The sequence below is a fragment of the Theropithecus gelada genome, chromosome 15 (genome assembly GCF_003255815.1).
Source record: "Theropithecus gelada isolate Dixy chromosome 15, Tgel_1.0, whole genome shotgun sequence".
NCBI lineage: Eukaryota > Metazoa > Chordata > Mammalia > Primates > Cercopithecidae > Theropithecus > Theropithecus gelada.
In genome coordinates, this window is record NC_037683.1 from 54,906,009 (window position 1) to 54,926,092 (window position 20,084).

The window sequence follows — 20,084 nt, forward strand, 5'->3', positions numbered from 1 at the left end:
GTACAAAAAGTAGCCGGGCCTGGTGGCGGGCACCTGTAATCCCAGCTACTTGGGAGGCTGAGGCAGGAGAATTGCTTGAATCCAGTGGGCAGAGGTTGCAGTGAGCTGAGATCGCGTCACTTCACTCTAGCCTGGGCAAAAGGGCAAAACTCCGTCTCAAAAAAAAAAAAAAAAAAGACAAGTAAGAAGTTTTAGAATTGTGGTTTTCAAACATCCTTCAGCATAAATTTTTTTGACCAAATTAAATATTGTATAGAGGTTTGCCATGTAAATCATCCAGTACAGCTCTGACAGAACTAGGAGAAGAGAGGCCTGCAGTGCAGTTTGATTTTTTTAAAGTTACGGCTTTAGATTAATAATATGCTTTGCTTAAATTCTCTTTTACTTACTGCTTTAGTTAACATTGCTGTTTCACAAATTATTGATATTTTTTAGCACTGTAAAATATTAAGCTCATTTCTCTAAAAACACAACAAACATTACAAATATAATTACACAAAAGTAGTAATAGTGAAATTAATTAGAAGCAATAAACATTTTTATCATGTAGTCAAAAGAATACCAATGACATGCCACTTGTTGCCTAGGCAAGGTCAATTATTGATAGGGTAGAGAAAAATTATGAAAAAAGAATAGGTAAGATGCCACTTATCTAAATACTTTCAAGATTTACATTTTATAAAAAGCTGGATTGAACATACATTTTCAGTCCCAAGATCATTAATTTCTATTTTGGGTTTCAAAATCTGATTAACCTATCACTGTTTACTCTCTTTCGCTCATAGATGTCAACTTCTACAGTTGTCACCATCACCAGCTAAGCCTGTGGATCCACAAATCCCCTATACACCTTCTACACATTAATATCCTACTACTACAATAAACAACCTAAACTCAGAAATTTCCCTACCAAAAAAAAATCTAAAATAACCAAATAAAAGATGAACATAATAAAACAGACAACCTGGAATTTCAATTTATTTTTGTGTCACTATTGGAGAAGATGTGGTATCTTCACTTGAAGCTTCAATTACAACAGTATAACAAATGTGTTTCCTGCTGCTACAATTTGTATAGGTATATGAGCTCACAGAATTTGAAAGAGGAAAATATCTATTTCAATCTCTTTGTTTCATAGATTAAGGATACTGAAGCCCAGTGGAATTAATCTTTTGGAAGGAATTCATTCTAAACTTGATTACTGACCACCAACAATGTTTCTTCCTACAATGTAGTAAGAAGAACTAATGTTATAAAGTATTCCATTTTACAGAGGAGAAATTACAGCATAAGAAAGGTAACTGACTTTCTCAAGGCCATATGATGTCCAGGTGTCAGGTCTTTTTGATGTTTTGAGTACTTTGCTCCTGTTATAAGTTGGCAGTAAAACCACTGATGATGGTGTCATAAAAATAAGTAAACAAAAAAGTTGAAACTCAATAGAATACAAAACTTGGTAATATCTTTACAATTTGAATCCCTCCTTCCCTCCTTTCTTTTCTTTTTCTTTTCCCCTTCCTTTCTTTTCCCCTTCCCTTCCCTTCCCTCCCCTCCCCTCCCTTCTCCTTCCCTTCCCTCCCTTCTTCCTCTTCCTCCTCCTCTCTCTTCTTTCTCTTTCCCTTTCTCTCTCTCTCTCTCTCTCTCCCTCCCTCCCTCCCCCTATTTCTATCTTTCTTTCTTGACAGGGTATCACTTGTCACCCAGACTAGAGTGTGGTAGCACAATCACGGCTCACTGCATGCTCAAACTCAAGCCATCCCCCCACCTCAGCCACCCAAGTAACTGGGACTAAAGGCACACAATGCTATGCCCTGCTAATGTTTTTACTTTTTATTTTGAATAGAGACAAGGTCTTGCTAAGTTGGCCGGGCTGGTCTCAAGTTCCTGAGTTCAAATTATTCTCTCACCTTAGCTTCCCAAAGTGCTGGGATTACAGGCATCAGACACTGCATCTGACCTCAATTTGAATCCTTCTAAGCATAAAATGCCATCAGGACAAACATAAATTAATTTAGCAACAGTATGTCTTTCAAAAGTATGCATTTTCAATATTGTAAACTCTAAATCAGTAAGTAAAATTGTTAACATTTTACTAAAAGAAACACAAAAGTAGGCCGGATACAGTGGCTCACACCTATAATCCCAGCACTTTGGGAGGCTGAGGCAGGTGGACCACCTGAGGTCAGGAGTTTGAGACCAGCCTGGCCAACATGACGAAACCGCATCTCTACTAAAGGTACAAAAATTAGCCAGGAGCAATGCTGGGTACCTGTAATCCCAGCTACTCAGGAGGCTGAGGCAGGGAGAACTGCTTGAACCCAGGAGGCAGAGGTTGCATTGAGCCAAGATCATGCCACTGCACTCCAGCCTGGGTGACAGAGCGAGACTTCATCTCAAAAAAAGAAAGAAAGAAAGAAAGAAACACAAAGGTTAGGCAAACAGTCTTACTTGTTACACTAAAAAAAGGAAAAGACAACTTTAAGAAATTATTCTTCTAGTCAATGTTTTGCTAAGGAAGTCTAGTTTTTTTTTTTTTTTTTTAAAGTCACCTGTTCACTGGGTACAAAGGTTAAAACAAAGTGAAATGTAATCATACGATATACTTTTTTTAATGCTGTTGAAGAAACAGAGTAATTTCCTTTAGCACACCAGTCTTAGAGACAAAAGAAAAAAGGTAAGCTCTATATATTTATAGCTTTGGTTATTGTTGTATTTTTTAAAAAATCATATTTAAGTTTGTTAAGTCTGTACAACAATCTTTGCCTTTAAGAAGTGATGAAAAATAAGAAAATGTGATTATATTTTCACACGGTCTACCTCAAAAATACTATATACCTGGGACATGGCCAAAGGGTCTTCCCTAAATAAAGTTAGAATACAATACTAAGTAATTGTTTTTGGGGAGGGGGGAAGGTTTCATCTAGCCAATCAAATTTAGAAGATTTTTTATTTTAAAATACGTTAATCACAGAGCATTCTGAAGCGACATTAGTCTAAAGCCTACTTGCAAGATAAAAAAAAAAGACTAGCCATGAGTTGATAATTATTGAAGCAGGGTGATAACTATTCTCCTTACTTAGGTTTTTTTCCTTGAAATTTTCCATTACAAAAGGTTTTAAATTTGAAAAAAATCTACACAATAAATAAGGAAACGAAGTTAATTGTGTATTATTAACATCGTACTCTAAAGACATTGAATTCTGGCATAAATATCTAAAATATTTAATGGAAAAACTACATTTAGATTTTATTTAACAAAACCAAAATAATTGGAGCATCTCTTTATTTCATAGCATATAATAATCGTATAAAATAAATAACTTAAGAAACATATACTTGAAACTTTATTAAGAACAATGCTTCTTTTTCAGCATCCACCATTTCCTTTGAGTAAAGCTCTTTTTTTGTTCCAGTAACGTAGATCATATGCTAGGTAAAAATGCACATAATTTTGTGAAATAACAAAAGACACTGATATTCCATTTTCTATTCCAGTTTTCTATTTTATATTAGTTCCTAAGTAATCACTATATGAAACTCAACTATCATTTCAAAAAAAATCCAAATTAGAAAATATTCCAAAAGGAGAAATAAAGCAGCAATAACTGACTTCCTTTAAAACCAACTGTTGAAATAGGCTAAACTGACTCATGGATAATTTCTGCATTATCTACTTGGCTAGCTATTTTGCCTATATGATTTTTCTTTTTTTAAGATACCCAATAATGCTAGCAAATGCTTTGTCTGGGGATTTGAATAGTGTCATGAAAATCAACATTCGCCCCCTCTTACAATCTTTCTCCTCTCAAAAGGCACACAAATATGTGAAAACTCTCACGCATAGTATGGATCAATCAATGTATTTCACAGCTTCAGACCTAACAATGCTTTAGATTTGTTGAACGCTTTCTTGTACAGAATCTACCTTGAGCTGAGTATACGCTGCTTCTAAGATCTACCAAATGGAAAAGAAAAAAAATCCTTTTCTAATCCTTATGATTTTTTTCTGATTTTTTTCTTTTAGCACACTTGAGAAAACAATTATTAGCATTAAATAGCAGATACAGATAATAAATATAAAACTATACTCTGTCTCCATTTCTACATAAGCTCACAGTCATGCCTTGCCTCTATTACTTTGTTCACCTGCTTCTATTTCATATCAACTTTTAACTTAAATCTAGTTAGTTTTCTTTGTAGCCTATTTGCTTTCTTTCACTATCCCCATCCTATTTGTTTCTGGAAAAAAATAGCACTTCCCTTAACTCACCTCTCCTCAGTCACCTCTGCATCCTACCAGAGACATCAGTAAGAATGTCACCATATCATTGAGAAATAGTGAAACAAGCCATTGAAGAAGCTGAACACCTATTCCTAGGAATCATTAAACACAGGTAAACTACCTTTTGTAAATGATTTAGGCAGCCCTCTTCTGTGGGCAATCATCTTGAATAAGTGATAGCTTAAATGCACTTCTGGCTCTAAAAGGCATTCTATTATGATCTACATCCAAATTTTATAAAATATAAGAGGCAGAGTAGCTTTTTCTAACAAATTGGATTTAACTATGGAAGGAGAGAAGGTAGAAGGGGAACAAGCATAAATGGATCAACAAATCAAAGGCAATGAGGAAGTTGACTAGAACAGATTAGCACTATAATAGCAGTAAATTCCTTATTGCTAACGAGGCGAGAGACTTTAGTATGCTGCATGGATTCTTGTTTACTCTGATTAGTTTTTCTTTTTTTTTTCTGAAACAGTCTCACTGTCACCCAGGCTGGAGTGCAGTGGCATGATCATAGCTCACTGCAACTTCTGCCTCCCAGGTTCAAGCAATTCTGCTGCCTCAGCCTCCCAAGTAGCTGGGATTACAGGCACCCACCACTGCACCCGGCTAATTTTTGTATTTGTAGTAGAGATGGGGTTTCACCATGTTGGCCAGGCTGGTCTCAAACTCCTGACCTCAGGTGATCTGCTCGCCTCGGCCTCCCAAAGTGCTGGGATTACAGGCGTGAGCCACTGTGCCCGGCCTACTATGATTAGTTTTTCTATTACCTGCTATAATGAAATAAACTTTCCTTAAAAAAATCGTAAGTAACTAATTGTAACAAATGCTGTAAGAATGCTCAAAAGACTAAATTTCTGAACACCCTTAAGGATGACAGAATATATTTATATATTTTCAAATGGATAATTTGTTTGCAAAAGGGTTTCTAAAATTGACTTTAAGAAAACAGAGATAAAGAACAAGAAACATCAAGGTCATGAATAAAATGACTAAATAAAAAAGTAACTATTTGGCAAGAAGAGTACAGTCCAATAAATGTCGATTTCTAGGCAAAGCTGAAACCTTAAATGCACCCATTAACTTTAAATTGTGTTCAAAACCTGATTAACATGAAAATAAAAGGTAAAAAGGGATATAAACTCAAAGGACAAACAGAATGGAACAGGAGTCAATAGCAATGAAACCTAGAAACCAGAAACCTAATAGCTGAGTGGAAATTGACTAGGAAAACAAAAATTTCCCAAGTCAGCAATGAGAAAAGCTGAGAGTCACTTGAATTGCACTGCAGAAACTCTAAATATCCCAGAAATTGGCAGCACCAGGTATTCTGAAAGTAGAGGAGAGGCTAATTCCTCTCTGTCTGTCTAGCCAGATAATGTTCCTGCTCTACACAAGCAGATTAGAGGATCCCCCACGCCACCAGAATAAAACAAAGGGAATTTGGGCAATGGGCACAAGTGAATGCAAAGGCATTGTTGAGATTAAGTTATAGTTTCCATACTAAATATTGATGCAAATCCAGCTTTTTTATCACTTAGCACTCAGAATGCTGGCTACCAGGCCATTATCTCTTTGGGCAGTAAATCAGAAGAGTCATTTTGTGGATAATGACATTCCCTAAGAAAACAGTCCAGCAGTTACACTCTGTGGTCAAGTCTAGAAACAATGAGACCCACACAAATGCATTTTCCTATCAGCTTTTTAGTTTCCCACTCTCACACATAAACCCTAAATAAAATATTAACAGACTAAGAAGAAGGCCTCCAATATAAAGGACACTGCCCAAAGATAACTGGAAAAATACAATCTAAGGATATAGAGGCTATTCAAAGAAAAGGAAATAACAAAAGGCACAATGATAAACAAGAAAATATAATATATTCATGCAACAGAATACTAATAAAGAAAATATTCTGAAACAAAAAAAGCTCTTAGAATTAAAAAACATGGCAAAAAATTAATAGAAGAATGTGAAGATAAAATTGAGGATGTCTCCCAGAAAGGAAAGCAAAAAACACACTGAGATAAAATGTAGGACAGTAAAGGTTTTAAAATCATTCCAGGATGTCCAACACCCAATTGAGGAAATTCTAGAAAAAAAAAAGTGAAATTTTATTTTAAAAAATAAAATAATTATATCATCAATGAGATAATTCAGAAAATTTCCCAAAACTGAGTGACATAGCTTCTAGATGGAAAAGACTGACCAAGTACCCAGTTTAATAAATGAAAACAGGCCGGGTGTGGTGGCTCATGCCTGTAATCCCAGCACTTTGGGAGGCCGAGGTGGTGGATCACGAGGTCAGGAGATCGAGACCATCCTAGCTAACATGGTAAAACCCTGTCTCTACTAAACATACAAAAAAATTAGCCGGGTGTGGTGGCGGGAAAGACACAGGATAATGAATATAGTATTGATTTTAAAAGCTTTGATAAATAATTAGAATGACATGGTATATTTCTTAACAGTAATACTAGAAACTCAAAGACAGTAGGGTAATCCCATCAACATTTTGAGGGAAAATTACTTCTTACCTAGAATTCTATCTCTAGCCAAAATATCTTTCCAAGTCTAAAAAGTTTTCCCTCCTATCCACATTCTCTAGAAGCTACTGAGGAAGCTCCATTGAAGAAAGGCAATAAACCAGACAGGGTGTTCTAGAAAATAAGTACCCAGTAACAAAGGCAAAAGGTAGACTCTTTGATGAGGGTGGAAGTAAACAGCTGTGCAGAAGGCCTAGTGATCAGCTAGCTCCTCCAGATTACAGCATGGTGGCAGGCTCTGGGAGGGAGTTTTTAAGCTGATAAAACAGGTTAAATACTTAATATCCATAAACAAATGACAGATATGCTAGGGGAGAGTTTGGTCATAACAAGAAAACTAAGCACATGAAAAAACAGTACAATTAGTTTGGAGGAAACAAAAAGGGTGCAGCAACAGAAAAGTGATCTTGTTACATGGCTTAGCCAATAACAGCTTTTTATTGACTGAGTTCAATCATTCATGATAGTACAAACACTGAATACTCATCTAACCAGAATTACAAGTAACTATGTTAGGAGATAAAGACATAGGAAGTATATATTTGATGTGTTGGAGATGAAGGGAGGGGGTATTTGAAAGAGAGCTGAAGGGGCTATCAATTCCAAAATGGTGGCCAAGAAGCAAGCTGGCTTCACTCCCCTCTACAGAAAATCAAAAACAAATATACAGACCTGAGGTAATTACCAGCAATATACCAGAATTCAAATGTGAAGATGAGACAGTTCTAGGGCCACAGAGAAGTGAACAAACTTTGAGCAGATAGTAAGAGAATTGGACTTCCATATCCACAATGCCCCTCCCCCATTCAACCTAGCACAAAGCATGTGAGAAAATTTCCCCCAAATTACAGTTTCTACCCACCATCTTGTATTCCCTGGCAAGAGACTTGTCCCTGCTTTAACCCATGGGAAACATCTCAAGTGCCTGGAGACAGAAATATTCCTGAGGACATGTAGAGACAAAGAGGAGAGACAGGATTACCATCCCCAGATCTGGAAACTCTGCTCTGTAACTCAGCCAAAGCGACACCAAATCAGAGTAGCTGTTCAACAGCACCACTTTGTAGGAGGTTGGCTCCACAGGTCTCTAGTGTGGGAAGGCTGGCTGGGCATGAACCTCTAGCCACCATTCCCACACTACCAGGATATCCCCTGGAACCTCCCCCATTCAGGAAGAGCAGTGCTCTGGTCATTTACCAGAGCCAAGGTGAAGCTGGGCTTAAGTTGCCATCTAAAGCTGAAAAGGAGGCAGCAACCTAGTGGTAAAAGATCCTCTAAGCAAATATATTCAATAAAAAACAAAATAAGCCACACAGAGAATATTGGAATAAACAACTAATCTGACAATGCAATGACACATATATATATCTACAAGAAATAACAGCCAACAGGCCAGGTGTGGTGGCTCACACCTATAATCCCAGCACTTTGGGAGGCCAAGACAGGCAGATCACTTGAGGTCAGGAGTTTGTGACCAGTCCGACCAACATGGAGAAAAAATACTAAAAATACAAAATACGTCTCTACTAAAAATACAAAATTAGCCAGGCGTGGTGGTGCATGCCTGTAATCCCAGCTACTTGGGAGGCTGAGGCAGGAGAATCGCTTGAACCCAGGAGGCAGAGGTTGCAAAGAGTCGAGATTGCGCCATTGCACTCCAGCCTGGGCAACAAGAGTGAAACTCTGCCTCAAAAAAAAAAAAAAAAAAGACACAGCAAACAGGGAACCACGATGTGTTGGTCTATTTTTCATTGCTATAAAGGAATACTTGACATTGGATAATTTATAAAGAAAAGAAGTTTATTTGGCTCACAGTTCCACAAGTTGCAAAAGCATGGCACCAATATCTACTCAGTTTCTGGTGAGGCCTCAGGAAGCTCTTTGTCACAGTGGAAGGCGAAGGTGGAGCAGGTGTGTCACATGGCAGAGAGAGGGAGTAAGAACAAGAGGAGGAGGTACCAGACTCCTTTAAACAGCCAGTCAGTAGCTTCCAGTCAGCACTATGCCTTTTAATTGGAGAATTAAGTCTATTTACATTGCCTTTACTGTTGGATCCTACAAAATATTTAAAGAAGAACTAATACCAATTCTACTCAAACTCTTCAAACAAAATTAAAGAGAAGGGAATATTTCCAAACTTATTCTACAAGATCAGCATGACCCGGACACCAAAACTAGACAAGGGCACAACAAAAATGAAAACTACAGTCCAATATCCCAGAAGAACACAGATGCAAAAACCCTCAACTAAATAACAGCAAACCAAATTCAACAATACTTTAAAAAGATTATTCACCGTACCAAGTGAGATTCATTCCAGAGATGCAAAGATAGTTCAACATATGCAAATCAATAAGCATGACAATATGGTTTGGATATTTGTACCCATCCAAATCTCATGTTGAACTGTAATCCCCAATGTGGGAGATGAAGCCTGGTGGGAGGTGTTTGGATAATGAGGGCGGATCCCTCATGAATGGCTTGGGCCATCCCCTTGGTGATAAGTAAGATCTTGCTCTGAGTTCACAAGAGATTTGGTTGTTTAAAAGTGTGTGGCACCTCCTTTCCCACTCTCTCCTCCTTTCATCATGTGATGTGCTGGCTCCCTTTTCACCTTCTGCCACAACTGTAAGCTTCCTGAGGCCTCCCCAAAAAATGAACTGCACCATGCTTCCTGTACAGCCTGTAGAACTGCGAGTCAATTAAATATCTTTTCTTATAAATTACCCAGTCTCTAATATTTCACTATAGCAGTGCAAGAACAGCCTAATACACATGGTAAGCTGGGCACAGTGATATGTGCCTGTAATCCCAGCTTCTCAGGAGGCTGAGGTGGAAGGAACACTTGAGTCCAGGACTTTTCAACCACCCTGGACAGCAAAGCAAGACTCTACCTTAAATAATAATTATTATAAAATAAAATAAACATGATACATCACATTAATAAAACCAAGAACAAAAACCATATAATTATTTTAATAAATGCTGAAAACACAGTTGAAAAATTCAACATCCCTTTATGATAAAATTCTCATTAAACTGGGCACACAAAGAACATACTTCAAGATAACAAATGCCATATATGACAAACCCACAGCTAACACCATTCTGAAAGGGGATAAATTGAAGGCCTTTCTTGTAGATGTGGAACAATACAAGGATGCCTACTTTCACCACTTTTACTCAACACAGTACTAGAAGTCCTGGCTAGAGCAATTAGGCAAGAGAGAGAAATGAAAGGCATCCAAATTGCAAAAGAAGAAGTCAAATTAGACTTGTTTGCAGATGACATGCTTTTTTTTTTTTTTTTTTTTTGAGACAGAGTCTCACTCTGTCGCCCAGGCTGGAGTGCAGTGGCGTGATCTCGGCTCACTGCAACCTCCACCTTCCAGGTTCAAGCGAGTCTCCTGCCTCAGCCTCCTGAGTGGCTGGGATTACAGGTGTCTACCATCACACCCAGCTAATTTTTGTATTTTTGGTAGAGACGGGGTTTCACCATGTTGGTCAGGCTGGTCTCAAACTCCTGACCTCGTGATCCAACCACCTCAGCCTCCCAAAGTGCTGGGATTACAGGCATGAGCCATCGCACCTGGCAGACATGATCTTATACTTTAAAAAATTTTTTTTAAAAACCACCCTAAATACGCCACAAAAAAATCTGTAAAAACTGATAACTGAATTCAGTAAAGTTGCAAGATACAAAATCATCATATAAAAATTGGTAGAATTTACATATGCCAACAGTGAAGAATCTGAAAAAGAAATCAAGAAAGCAAGCCTGTTTACAATAGCTACAAAGACTATAAAATACCTTGCAATCAATTTAACCAAAGAAGTGAAAGATCTACATAACAAAAACTATAAAACACTGATGAAATAAACTGAAGAGGATACAAAAAAATGGAAATATAATCCATGTTCATGGAGTCGAAGAACATTGCTAAAATATCAATACTAACCAAAGCAATTTACTGATTCAGTGCAATTCCTATCAAAATACAGTGACGCTCTTCATAGAAGTAGAAAAAAAATCCTAAAACTCATACGGAACCACGAAAGATCCCAAATAGCCAAACAACCCTCAGCAAAAAGGAACAAAGCTGGAGGCATCACACTACCTGACTTCAAAATTTTCTACAAAGCTATAGTAACCAAATCAGCATGGCACTGGTATAAAGACAGATCCATAGACCAATGGGATGGAATAGAGAACTCAGATATAAACACACGCATTTACACCAACTCATCTTCAACAAAGGTGCCAAGAACATACAATGGAGAAATAATAGTTGTTTCAATGAATGCTGCTGGAAAAACTGAATAACTACATATGGAAGAACAAAACCAGACCCCTATCTCTTGCCATATCCAGGAATAAAAATGAATTAAAGACTTAAATCTAAGTAAGACCTCAAACTATAAAACTGTTGCAAGAAAACATTGAGGAATTGCTCTAGAACACTGGTCTGGACAAAGGTTTTTTTGTATCTGTAAGGCCTCAAAAGCACAGGAAACCAAAGCAAAAATGTACAAATGGGGTTTCGCCAAGCAAAAAACCTTTTGTACAGCAAAGAAAATGGTCAACAAAGTGAACAGACAACCTACAGAATGAGAGAAAATATTTGCAAACCACCCATCTAACAAGGGGTTAATAATCAGAAGATATAAGCAGCTCAAACACCTCACTAGCCAAAAACAAACCAATAAAAAACAAATAATCCAAGTAAACATGGCAAAAGAATTGAATAGACATTTCTCAAAAAACATACAAAAGGCAAACAAGTATGTGGAAAAAATGCTCAACATCAGTAATCATTCAGGGAAATGCAAATCAAAACTACAATGAGATATAATCTCACCCCCAATAAAGTAGCTTCTATCAATAAGACAGGCAATAACGGATGCTGATGAGGATGTGGAGAAAGGGGAACCCTCATACACTCTTGGGAATGTAAATTAGTATAGCCACTCTGGAGAACACTATGAAGGTTCCTCAAAAAATTAAAAATATAACACATTTATATTTGATGCAGTAATTCCACTGGATATACATTTTTAAAAAAGAGATGATTATATTAAAGAGATAGCTGCACTCCCACATTTATTGCAGGACTATTCACAAGAGCAAAACTATGGAATCAACCTAAGTGCCCATCAACAGATGAATAGATTAAAAAAATGTAGCATATATATACAAGGGACTATTATTCAGCCATAAAAAAGATGAAATCCTGTCATTTGCGGCAACATAAATGCAACCAGAGGTCATTATGTTAAGTGAATTAAGCCAAGCACAGAAAGACAAATATCGCACATTCTCACCTGCATGTGGGAGCTAAAAAAGTGGATCTCATACAGATTAAGAGTAGACTGGTGGTTACCAGAGGCTGGAAAGGGTGGTGGGGAGGGAGGAATGCAGAGAAGTTTATTAATGCATACGAACATACAGTTTACTTAAAAAAGAAGGCCTAGTGTTAGATCAGTAGGGTAATTATAGTTTACAATTATGTTTTTCCTTCAACTTTTATTTTTAAGTTCCGGGGTACATGTGCAGGTTTGTTACATAGGTAAATGTGTGCCATGTTGGTTTGCTGCACAGATCAACCCGTCACCTAGGTATTAAGCCCAGCATTCATTAACTATTCTCTGATGCTCTCCCTCTCCTCTAATTTACTGTACATTTAAAAATAGCTAAAAGAGTATTTGAATGTTTCCAGTATAAAAAAAAGAAAAATATTTAACATGATGGATACCCCAAGTACATTAATTTGATTTTTTAAAATTATATGAATGCACTACATTATCACATGTACCCCAAAACTATGTATATCTATTATGCCTCAATAAAATTTTTAAAAATTACCATGGGGGGGAAAAAGAGTGCTAAAGATTCTCATCTCCCACAGTTTTAAGTCAAGGTTAATACCAATAGATAATGCCTAAAATTGAAAAAATCAAGACCATCAATATAAGCATATACTTATGCATAAATATATATTTTCCTGAATTTCTTTTGTGCACTTATATATTAAGTTTTTAAAGTTTACAACCACTTAAATTGCTTTAAAGCTCCATTCGTCATATCTAGAAACTAATGAGACACCCTTAAAGATATTAAAGATATTAATTCTCTCTAAAAAGAAAAAATAAAAATAAGTCTGTCATTCTTCAAAGGGGCTTTCTAGTTTGTTAAGATCAGAGTCCAAGGATGGTGAATGGCTGTGCACTTGTTTCACATTTTATGTGTTTCGAGAAAAAGCAGATTTGAAAGGCCAGGATAAGTGGCTCATATCTATAATCCCTGCACTTTTCAAGGCTACGTCAGTGCCTGGGGTGAAATGGCTCGCACCCAGGAGTTTGAGACCAGGCTGAGTAACACACGGTGACGCCATCTCTCCAAAAATTGTAAAAATTAGCCAGGCATGGTAGCGCATGCCTGTGTTTCAGCTACTTAGGAAGCTGAGTTGGGAGGGCTGCTTAAGCCTGGGAGATCAATGTTGCAGTGAGCTGTGACCATGCCACCAGGTCTGGGTGACAGAGTGAGACCCTGGTTGAAAAAAAAAAAAAAAAAAAAAAAAAAAAGAATAAACAGATTCAAAAGGGCAAAAAATAAAAATGTCCTTAAAATCTCTAAAGTTCTAGTTTACCATCAAAATAAAAATACTCTCTTTTCTATCAGGTCTGCAACATGAAAGTCACAGGCATCACAATCCTCTTTTGGCCTCTCTCCATGGTATTATTATCAGACAAAATCCAGTCTTCTAAAAGAGTAAGTTTTTACAATCAAAATAGTAAAAATATTTTCAAAGGTACATTTTCTGTATATTTAGTAAAATATCAAAGGGCAATAAAAAAGCAAAGAAAATCTGACCTACTAAAATTGTTTACTTAGCTGTGTATATCCAAATTCCAATTTGACAAAAGCAGCCTTCATTTTTAAAAACTGAGTTCTTTAAAAGTTGATTAAAGGGAGAGATCTGAAAATTTTCACTATAAAATCAGAAATTAGTTTCAAGACTAAAATCTTGTTTAAAATGTAGGAAACTTTTTTTAAAAAAATCACGTATTTATGAGGGAAACTGCTATTGAATTGTTATTGGTGAAAAAATCTAACTGCAAAAACAGTAATAAACAAGAACTATTCTTAGTTCTATTTATTCTTAGTTTACTATTCAGTAAAAACCAGAACTATTTCTTTCTTTCCATCTATATCCACATAAAGGAAGTATTTCAGATTGTGTGGCTCTTTAAATTCAATACACGGCTCCATTTCTGATATAAGATAAATATTTCCTTTTAAAACACCAAACTTTGAACTGTTAAACCCAGAGAGCTATATATTGACATTTATTGATTGCTTTTGAGACGGAGACTCGCTCTGTTGCCCAGGCTGGAGTATAATGGCATGATCTCAGCTTACTGCAACCTCTGCTTCCTGGGTTCAAGCAATTTTCGTGCCTCAGCCTCCCAAGCAGCTGGGATTACAGGCATGGGATTACAGCCTGGGATTACAGGCTGGTCTTGAACTCCTGACCTCAGATGACCTGCCTACCTGGGCCTCCAAAAGTGCTGGGATTACAGGCATGAGCCACCATGCCCAGCCTATTTATTAATTATTTAACAGCCCTAGGTATAATGTCGTTAGCTCTGCTGATTTTAAAAACACATATAGTTTAAAATAATTTCCTCACTATAAAGCAATCGTGCACACTGGAATATCAAATGTTAACAGAATTATTATTTACCATATATTTCCACATATGTAAATGGGAATATACCAATAGCATTACTTTCTGTAATGATCATGTAATAACAGTTGGAAAATACCCATATAACAAATTGGAATCTCTTTGTTCAATTGTATGTATCAGAATATCCTTAATTTTTAGTATTTCATCCCAGAAAAGAAAAAGATTTGCTCTACTATAACACCAAAGATTAGATAGTAGGTTTTTTTCCCAAAGTAATTTCCTTCTAATGTCTAAGTGCTGAAATATGAAATTTGAGGAAATTCTATTGATACGTTTTTCTGATTAATGCATTTCTTTTTTTTTTCTTTTTCTAGGAAGTCCAATGTAATTTCACTGAAAAAAATTATTCCTTGATTCCAGCAGATATCAAGAAAGATGTTACTATACTTGATCTCAGTTATAACCAAATTACTCTTAATGGTACAGACACAAGAGTTCTACAGACATACTTTTTACTCACAGAGCTCTACTTGATTGAGAACAATGTTACTGTCTTACATAATAACAGTTTTGATAACCTCTCCAGTCTAGAAATTTTAAATATCTGTAGAAACTCCATCTATGTAATTCAACAGGGTGCATTTTTAGGCTTAAATAAACTAAAACAGTTACATCTCTGCCAAAACAAAATAGAACAACTGAATGCTGATATATTTGTGCCTCTAAGAGACCTAAAACTTCTGAATCTGCAAGGCAATTTGATTAGCTATTTGGATGTACCACCACTATTTCATCTGGAATTAATAACTTTATATGGAAACCTATGGAACTGCTCTTGCAGTCTATTTAATTTGCAGAACTGGTTGAACACATCAAATGTGACGTTAGGTAAGCTATCATAATTAAGCAAAACCAACATGTGATTAACTCAATGTTCCACCACAGAAAAATTTCTAATATCATGTTTTAAAGAAAAGGAAGCAGCCAGGCGCAGTGGCTCACACCTGTAATCGCATCACTTTGGGAGGCCAAGGCAGGCGGATCACCTGAGGTCAGGAGTTCGAGACCAGCCTGGCCAACATGGCGAAACCTCATCCCTACTGAAAATACAAAAATTAGCTGGGTGTGGTGGCACATGCCTGTAGTACCAGGTACTCAAGAGGCTGAGGCAGGAGAATCACTTGAATCTGGGAGGCGACATTGCAGCAAGCCAAGATCGTGCCACTGCTTTCTAGCCTGGACAACAGAGTGAGACTCTGTCTCAGAAAAAAAAAAAAAGGGAAACAATTTCTGTTTAAGCAAAACAGGAAGAAACACTAAAAAGTAACAGCTGCATAGATGCTCTCCTTTCCCATTACCAGGGGGAAAAATTAAGAATTTTTTTTTTTTTTTTTGAGACAGAGTTTTGTTCTTGTTGCCCAGGCTAGAGTGCATTGGCGCGATCTCAGCTCACCACAACCTCCACCTCCCAGGTTCAAGCAATTCTCCTGCCTCAGCCTCCTGAGTAGCTGGGAGTACAGTCATGCGCCACCATGCCTGGCTAATTTTTTGTATTTTTAGTAAAGATGGGATTCCTCCATGTTTGTCAGGCTGATCTCGAACTCCCGACCTCAGGCGCTCCATCCGCCTTGGCCTCCCAAAGTGCTGGGATTACAGGTGTGAGCCTCCGTGCCCAGCCAGAAATGTAAATGTTCTATATATGTAAGATGATAACGTCACTTCGTGTATTGTTAGCAAAGTCAATATGTAAGAGTAATTTTTTAACAGTGCTTCCTAGACTAAGTGAAAACAAGTGACCTATTTTAACTGCAAATACTGTGCCTGAGATCCAGATTGTAACCATGTAACCACAATATTAATAATACAATCTACACTAATACAGATAAACTAAATAATAAACAGATACTGCATTTAAGCTGTATTTATAAAATAATAAACAGAAATGTGCATTATCCTTTCACTGTGCTGCTAGACAAATACAACAGGAATTTCTTATAATGCCTTTAAGAATGACAGATATGTCAAAAATTCTAGATAAAACAATTATAAAATGTTGTTAACTATTAAAATGTTGTTAACGGTTATTTTTCTCTATTCTAAATCTTATTATTTCTGATTTACTAGAAAATGAGAACATCACCATGTGTAGCTACCCCAACAGCCTGAAGAGCTACAATATTAAAACAGTACCTCCTAAGGCTGAATGCCACTCAAAACTTCCTTCACCAGTAACTGAAGATCTTTATATTCATTTTCAGCCCATCAGCAATTCAACATTTAATAGCTCTTTGAACAACTTAACAAGAAATTCAGGTAATGTACCAGTTCTTAATATTAACACTGCTGAATGTATCATACTAAATAAACTGAAGTAGTTATCTTTATTTTAAATTTCTATAAAAATATAAAAGAAAGATTCCTCATCCAACTAAAGATTTACAAAATATTGGTCTTCCAACCTAGGTTCTGCTAGTTACAAGCCAAATGCCATTGTGCAAATTATTTAACTTCTCTGAGCCTTTGTTTTAACTAGTCTAGTCACAAATCTCAACGAGTATAAATCAATAATGGTCTTAGGTAAAAAGGTAACAAAATGGCAATAGCTGTTTTGAAAAAAGAGAATTCTTCCACCACACAAAATTTGTCTAAAGAAAACTACAATGTATGTTTATTTCTAATACCAATATTGAGGAGAATTAGGATATATAATTATGATTATTTTGCCAACTTAACAAATTTTCTTTCTCTCTTCTCTCTCGGTATTCCATTAAAGAACATATACCTCTTGGAAAAAGCTGGGCTTTTCTTGTTGGTGTTGTTGTCACTGCACTGACAACTTCACTTCTCATTTTTATTGCTATCAAATGCCCAATATGGTACAATATTCTGCTTAGTTATAATCATCATCGCCTGGAAGAGCATGAAGCAGAAACCTATGAAGATAGTTTTACTGGAAATCCAAGTTCTCTTTCACAGATACCAGAAACAAACTCTGAAGAAACTACAGTAATATTTGAACAATTACATTCATTTGTGGTAGACGATGATGGATTTATTGAAGACAAATATATAGATATCCATGAATTACGTGAAGAAAATTAATTTCTTTCAAAGTTTGCTTTTTAAACAAAGTTATCAGCTCACTCACAGTTTAGATATGGAGATTTTGCTATGTGATATACCAAAATACAGCTAGCAGACATTCATATTAATGACAACGTACATGAATATCATAAAATTATGTTCTTTGCATTGTATTGAGCAAGCAGGTCCAAATACAATAACTGACACTCCCTGGTAGCTGACAGTTACATAGTTTACAATACTAGCACTCCTATTCTTAGCAGCGTTTGGGTGACCATACAGACTAGTAAAAACGCCTAAATTATTCATTAATTAAAATGAATGGATTCTCATATTAACACAGATAATTGACATAATATGTATTAAATTATACTAAAGTTTCAATCAGTAAAGAAATAAAAGTTTGGGATTTATTAATATACGGTAAGTCAAAGTGAGCAACAGATAGCTTAAATAATACAAGATTGATTTTATGCTCACAGAATAAATTCATAGAGTTGGAAAATATTTTTTCAAAATGCTTCCTGAAATAGCATAATAAATTTCCTTAAAATTTTATAGCAATTTAAAGCACAAGCACAATGTTCAGGCATAATCCCTAATAAGTCATTACTGATTCTGGTTATAAAGAAAGGCTGTCACCATAATGCAGGATCACTACAGTTGAATATCATGGTGGCTTACAAAGTGGGCATCACAATAATCTATAAATCTTGTTTTAAAAATACATATTTCTACCTCTCTCTGGGAGATTTTTATTCAAATTGATCTGTGCTGGGACTGAGGAATCTTCATGTGGTCCACAGACAGCTGTTTCTATCTATTCAGTAGATACAGCAATGTTTCCCAAATTGTTTTCCCAAAATACTAATTTCCAGAGAGACATTCACAAGTATTTACAGGAGAAGAAAAAGGTACATGGTCAAATTACTATAGGAAAAACTAGGTTTAAACAAAGTGAAACAAGATTCTTTTTATTTATTTATTTATTTTTTTTTGGAGACAGAATGTGGCACTGCCGCCAGGCTGGAGTGCAATGGTGCTATCTTGGCTCACTGCAACCTCCGCCTCCTGGGTTCAAGCGATTCTTCTGACTCAGCCTCCCGAGTAGCTGGGAGTACAGGTGCACACCACCATGCCTGGCTAATTTCTGTATTTTTAGTAGAGATGGGGTTTCACCATATTGGCCAGGCTGGTCTCCAACTCATTATCTCGTGATCTGCCCACCTAGACCTCCTAAAGTGCTGGGATTACAGGCGTGGACCACTGTGCCTGGCCAAGATTCTTTACAATAGGATTTATGAAAAACTTTACTAAGCTAAATTTACGGCTCTCTGATTATTCAAGAGCAAAGTATTAAAAATTTCTCGAACTTACTTGACAACAAAACCCATTCTTTGAGTTACATCTACTAAGAGCTCGTAGTTCAACAACAATCCAAAGAACATAGTTTGGAAAACACTGGCCTATAGACTGTAATAGGAAGGGTCTAAAGATAATTATTTGCCAATTCCTTGTAATCAATTGGCTACAATCATAATTAAAAATTTATCAATGCAAACAGTACATTAAAAACTGTAGCACAATCTATAATTTTTACCTTCATATGACGAGAAATTAAGAATTTATGTCTTTTACAAATAAGTATATCTCTGAAACACTGAAATATATTTATGGATGAAATAATATTTCTGGTATTTTCTTCATTACAACACATGGAATGGAAAAGTGGCCAGAGGTATGGATAGAGCAAGGTCAAATATGAGCTGAAGAAGCTGGGGGCTGAGTACATAAGGATATAATATGCTATTTTTATGTATGTTGTGTATGGTATAGTATGCTATTTCTGTGTATGTTCAAATTGTTTATGTATATAATAAAGTTTTACAAATTTGTATGTACTTGACAATTCCTTAGAAAAAAGAAACTAAAATAAAATAGATCTATGTCATAATCTACAGAATAGTCATTTTAAAAGTTACGGCCGGACGCAGTGGCTCACACCTGTAATCCCAGCACTTTGGGAGGCCGAGGCAGGTGGATCACGAGGTCAAGAGATTGAGACCATCCTGGCCAACATGGTGAAACCCCAGCTCACTGCAACCTCTGCCTCCTGGGTTCAAACGATTCTTCTGACTCATCCTTCCAAGTAGCTGGGTGTACAGGCGCACACCACCACACCTGGCTAATTTCTGTATTTTTAGTAGAGACAGCATTTCACCCCGTCTGGGTGAGGTGGCAGGTGAGGTGGCAGGTGCCTGTAATCCCAGCTACTCAGGAGGCTGAGGCACGAGAATCACTTGAACCTGGGAGGCGGAGGTTGCAGTGAGCTGAGGTTGCACCACTGCACTCCAGCCTGGTGACAAAGCCAGAATCCTTCTCAAAAATTAAAAAAAAAAAAAAAAAGTTACATAATTAGTAAATTCAATGCAAATGTCTACTGAGAGAAAATAAAAACTATCTAGGATGATATACCT

At 36.5% G+C, this 20,084-nt stretch overlaps 2 protein-coding genes across 6 annotated transcripts in view; one reads left to right on the top strand and one right to left on the bottom strand.

Moving 5' to 3' along the window:
* IFT74 (intraflagellar transport 74) overlaps positions 1-20,084 on the bottom strand; it is a 128,033-nt gene that overhangs the window by 63,196 nt on the left and 44,753 nt on the right. The window lies entirely within an intron of this gene.
* Positions 13,521-17,803, top strand: LRRC19 (leucine rich repeat containing 19). The gene is made up of 4 exons (XM_025359149.1): positions 13,521-13,601; positions 14,898-15,411; positions 16,648-16,836; positions 17,297-17,803. The coding sequence occupies exons 1-4, from the start codon at positions 13,521-13,523 to the stop codon at positions 17,623-17,625; spliced, it is 1,113 nt and encodes a 370-aa protein (XP_025214934.1). The 3' UTR covers positions 17,626-17,803.

Excerpts from the sequence above, each read along its gene's own strand:
- LRRC19 (XM_025359149.1), top strand. The coding sequence starts at position 13,521 with ATGAAAGTCACAGGCATCACAATCCTCTTTTGGCCTCTCTCCATGGTA. Across the intron at positions 15,412-16,647 it reads CACATCAAATGTGACGTTAG|AAAATGAGAACATCACCATG; the intron begins GTAAGCTATCAT and ends CTGATTTACTAG. Across the intron at positions 16,837-17,296 it reads CAACTTAACAAGAAATTCAG|AACATATACCTCTTGGAAAA; the intron begins GTAATGTACCAG and ends ATTCCATTAAAG.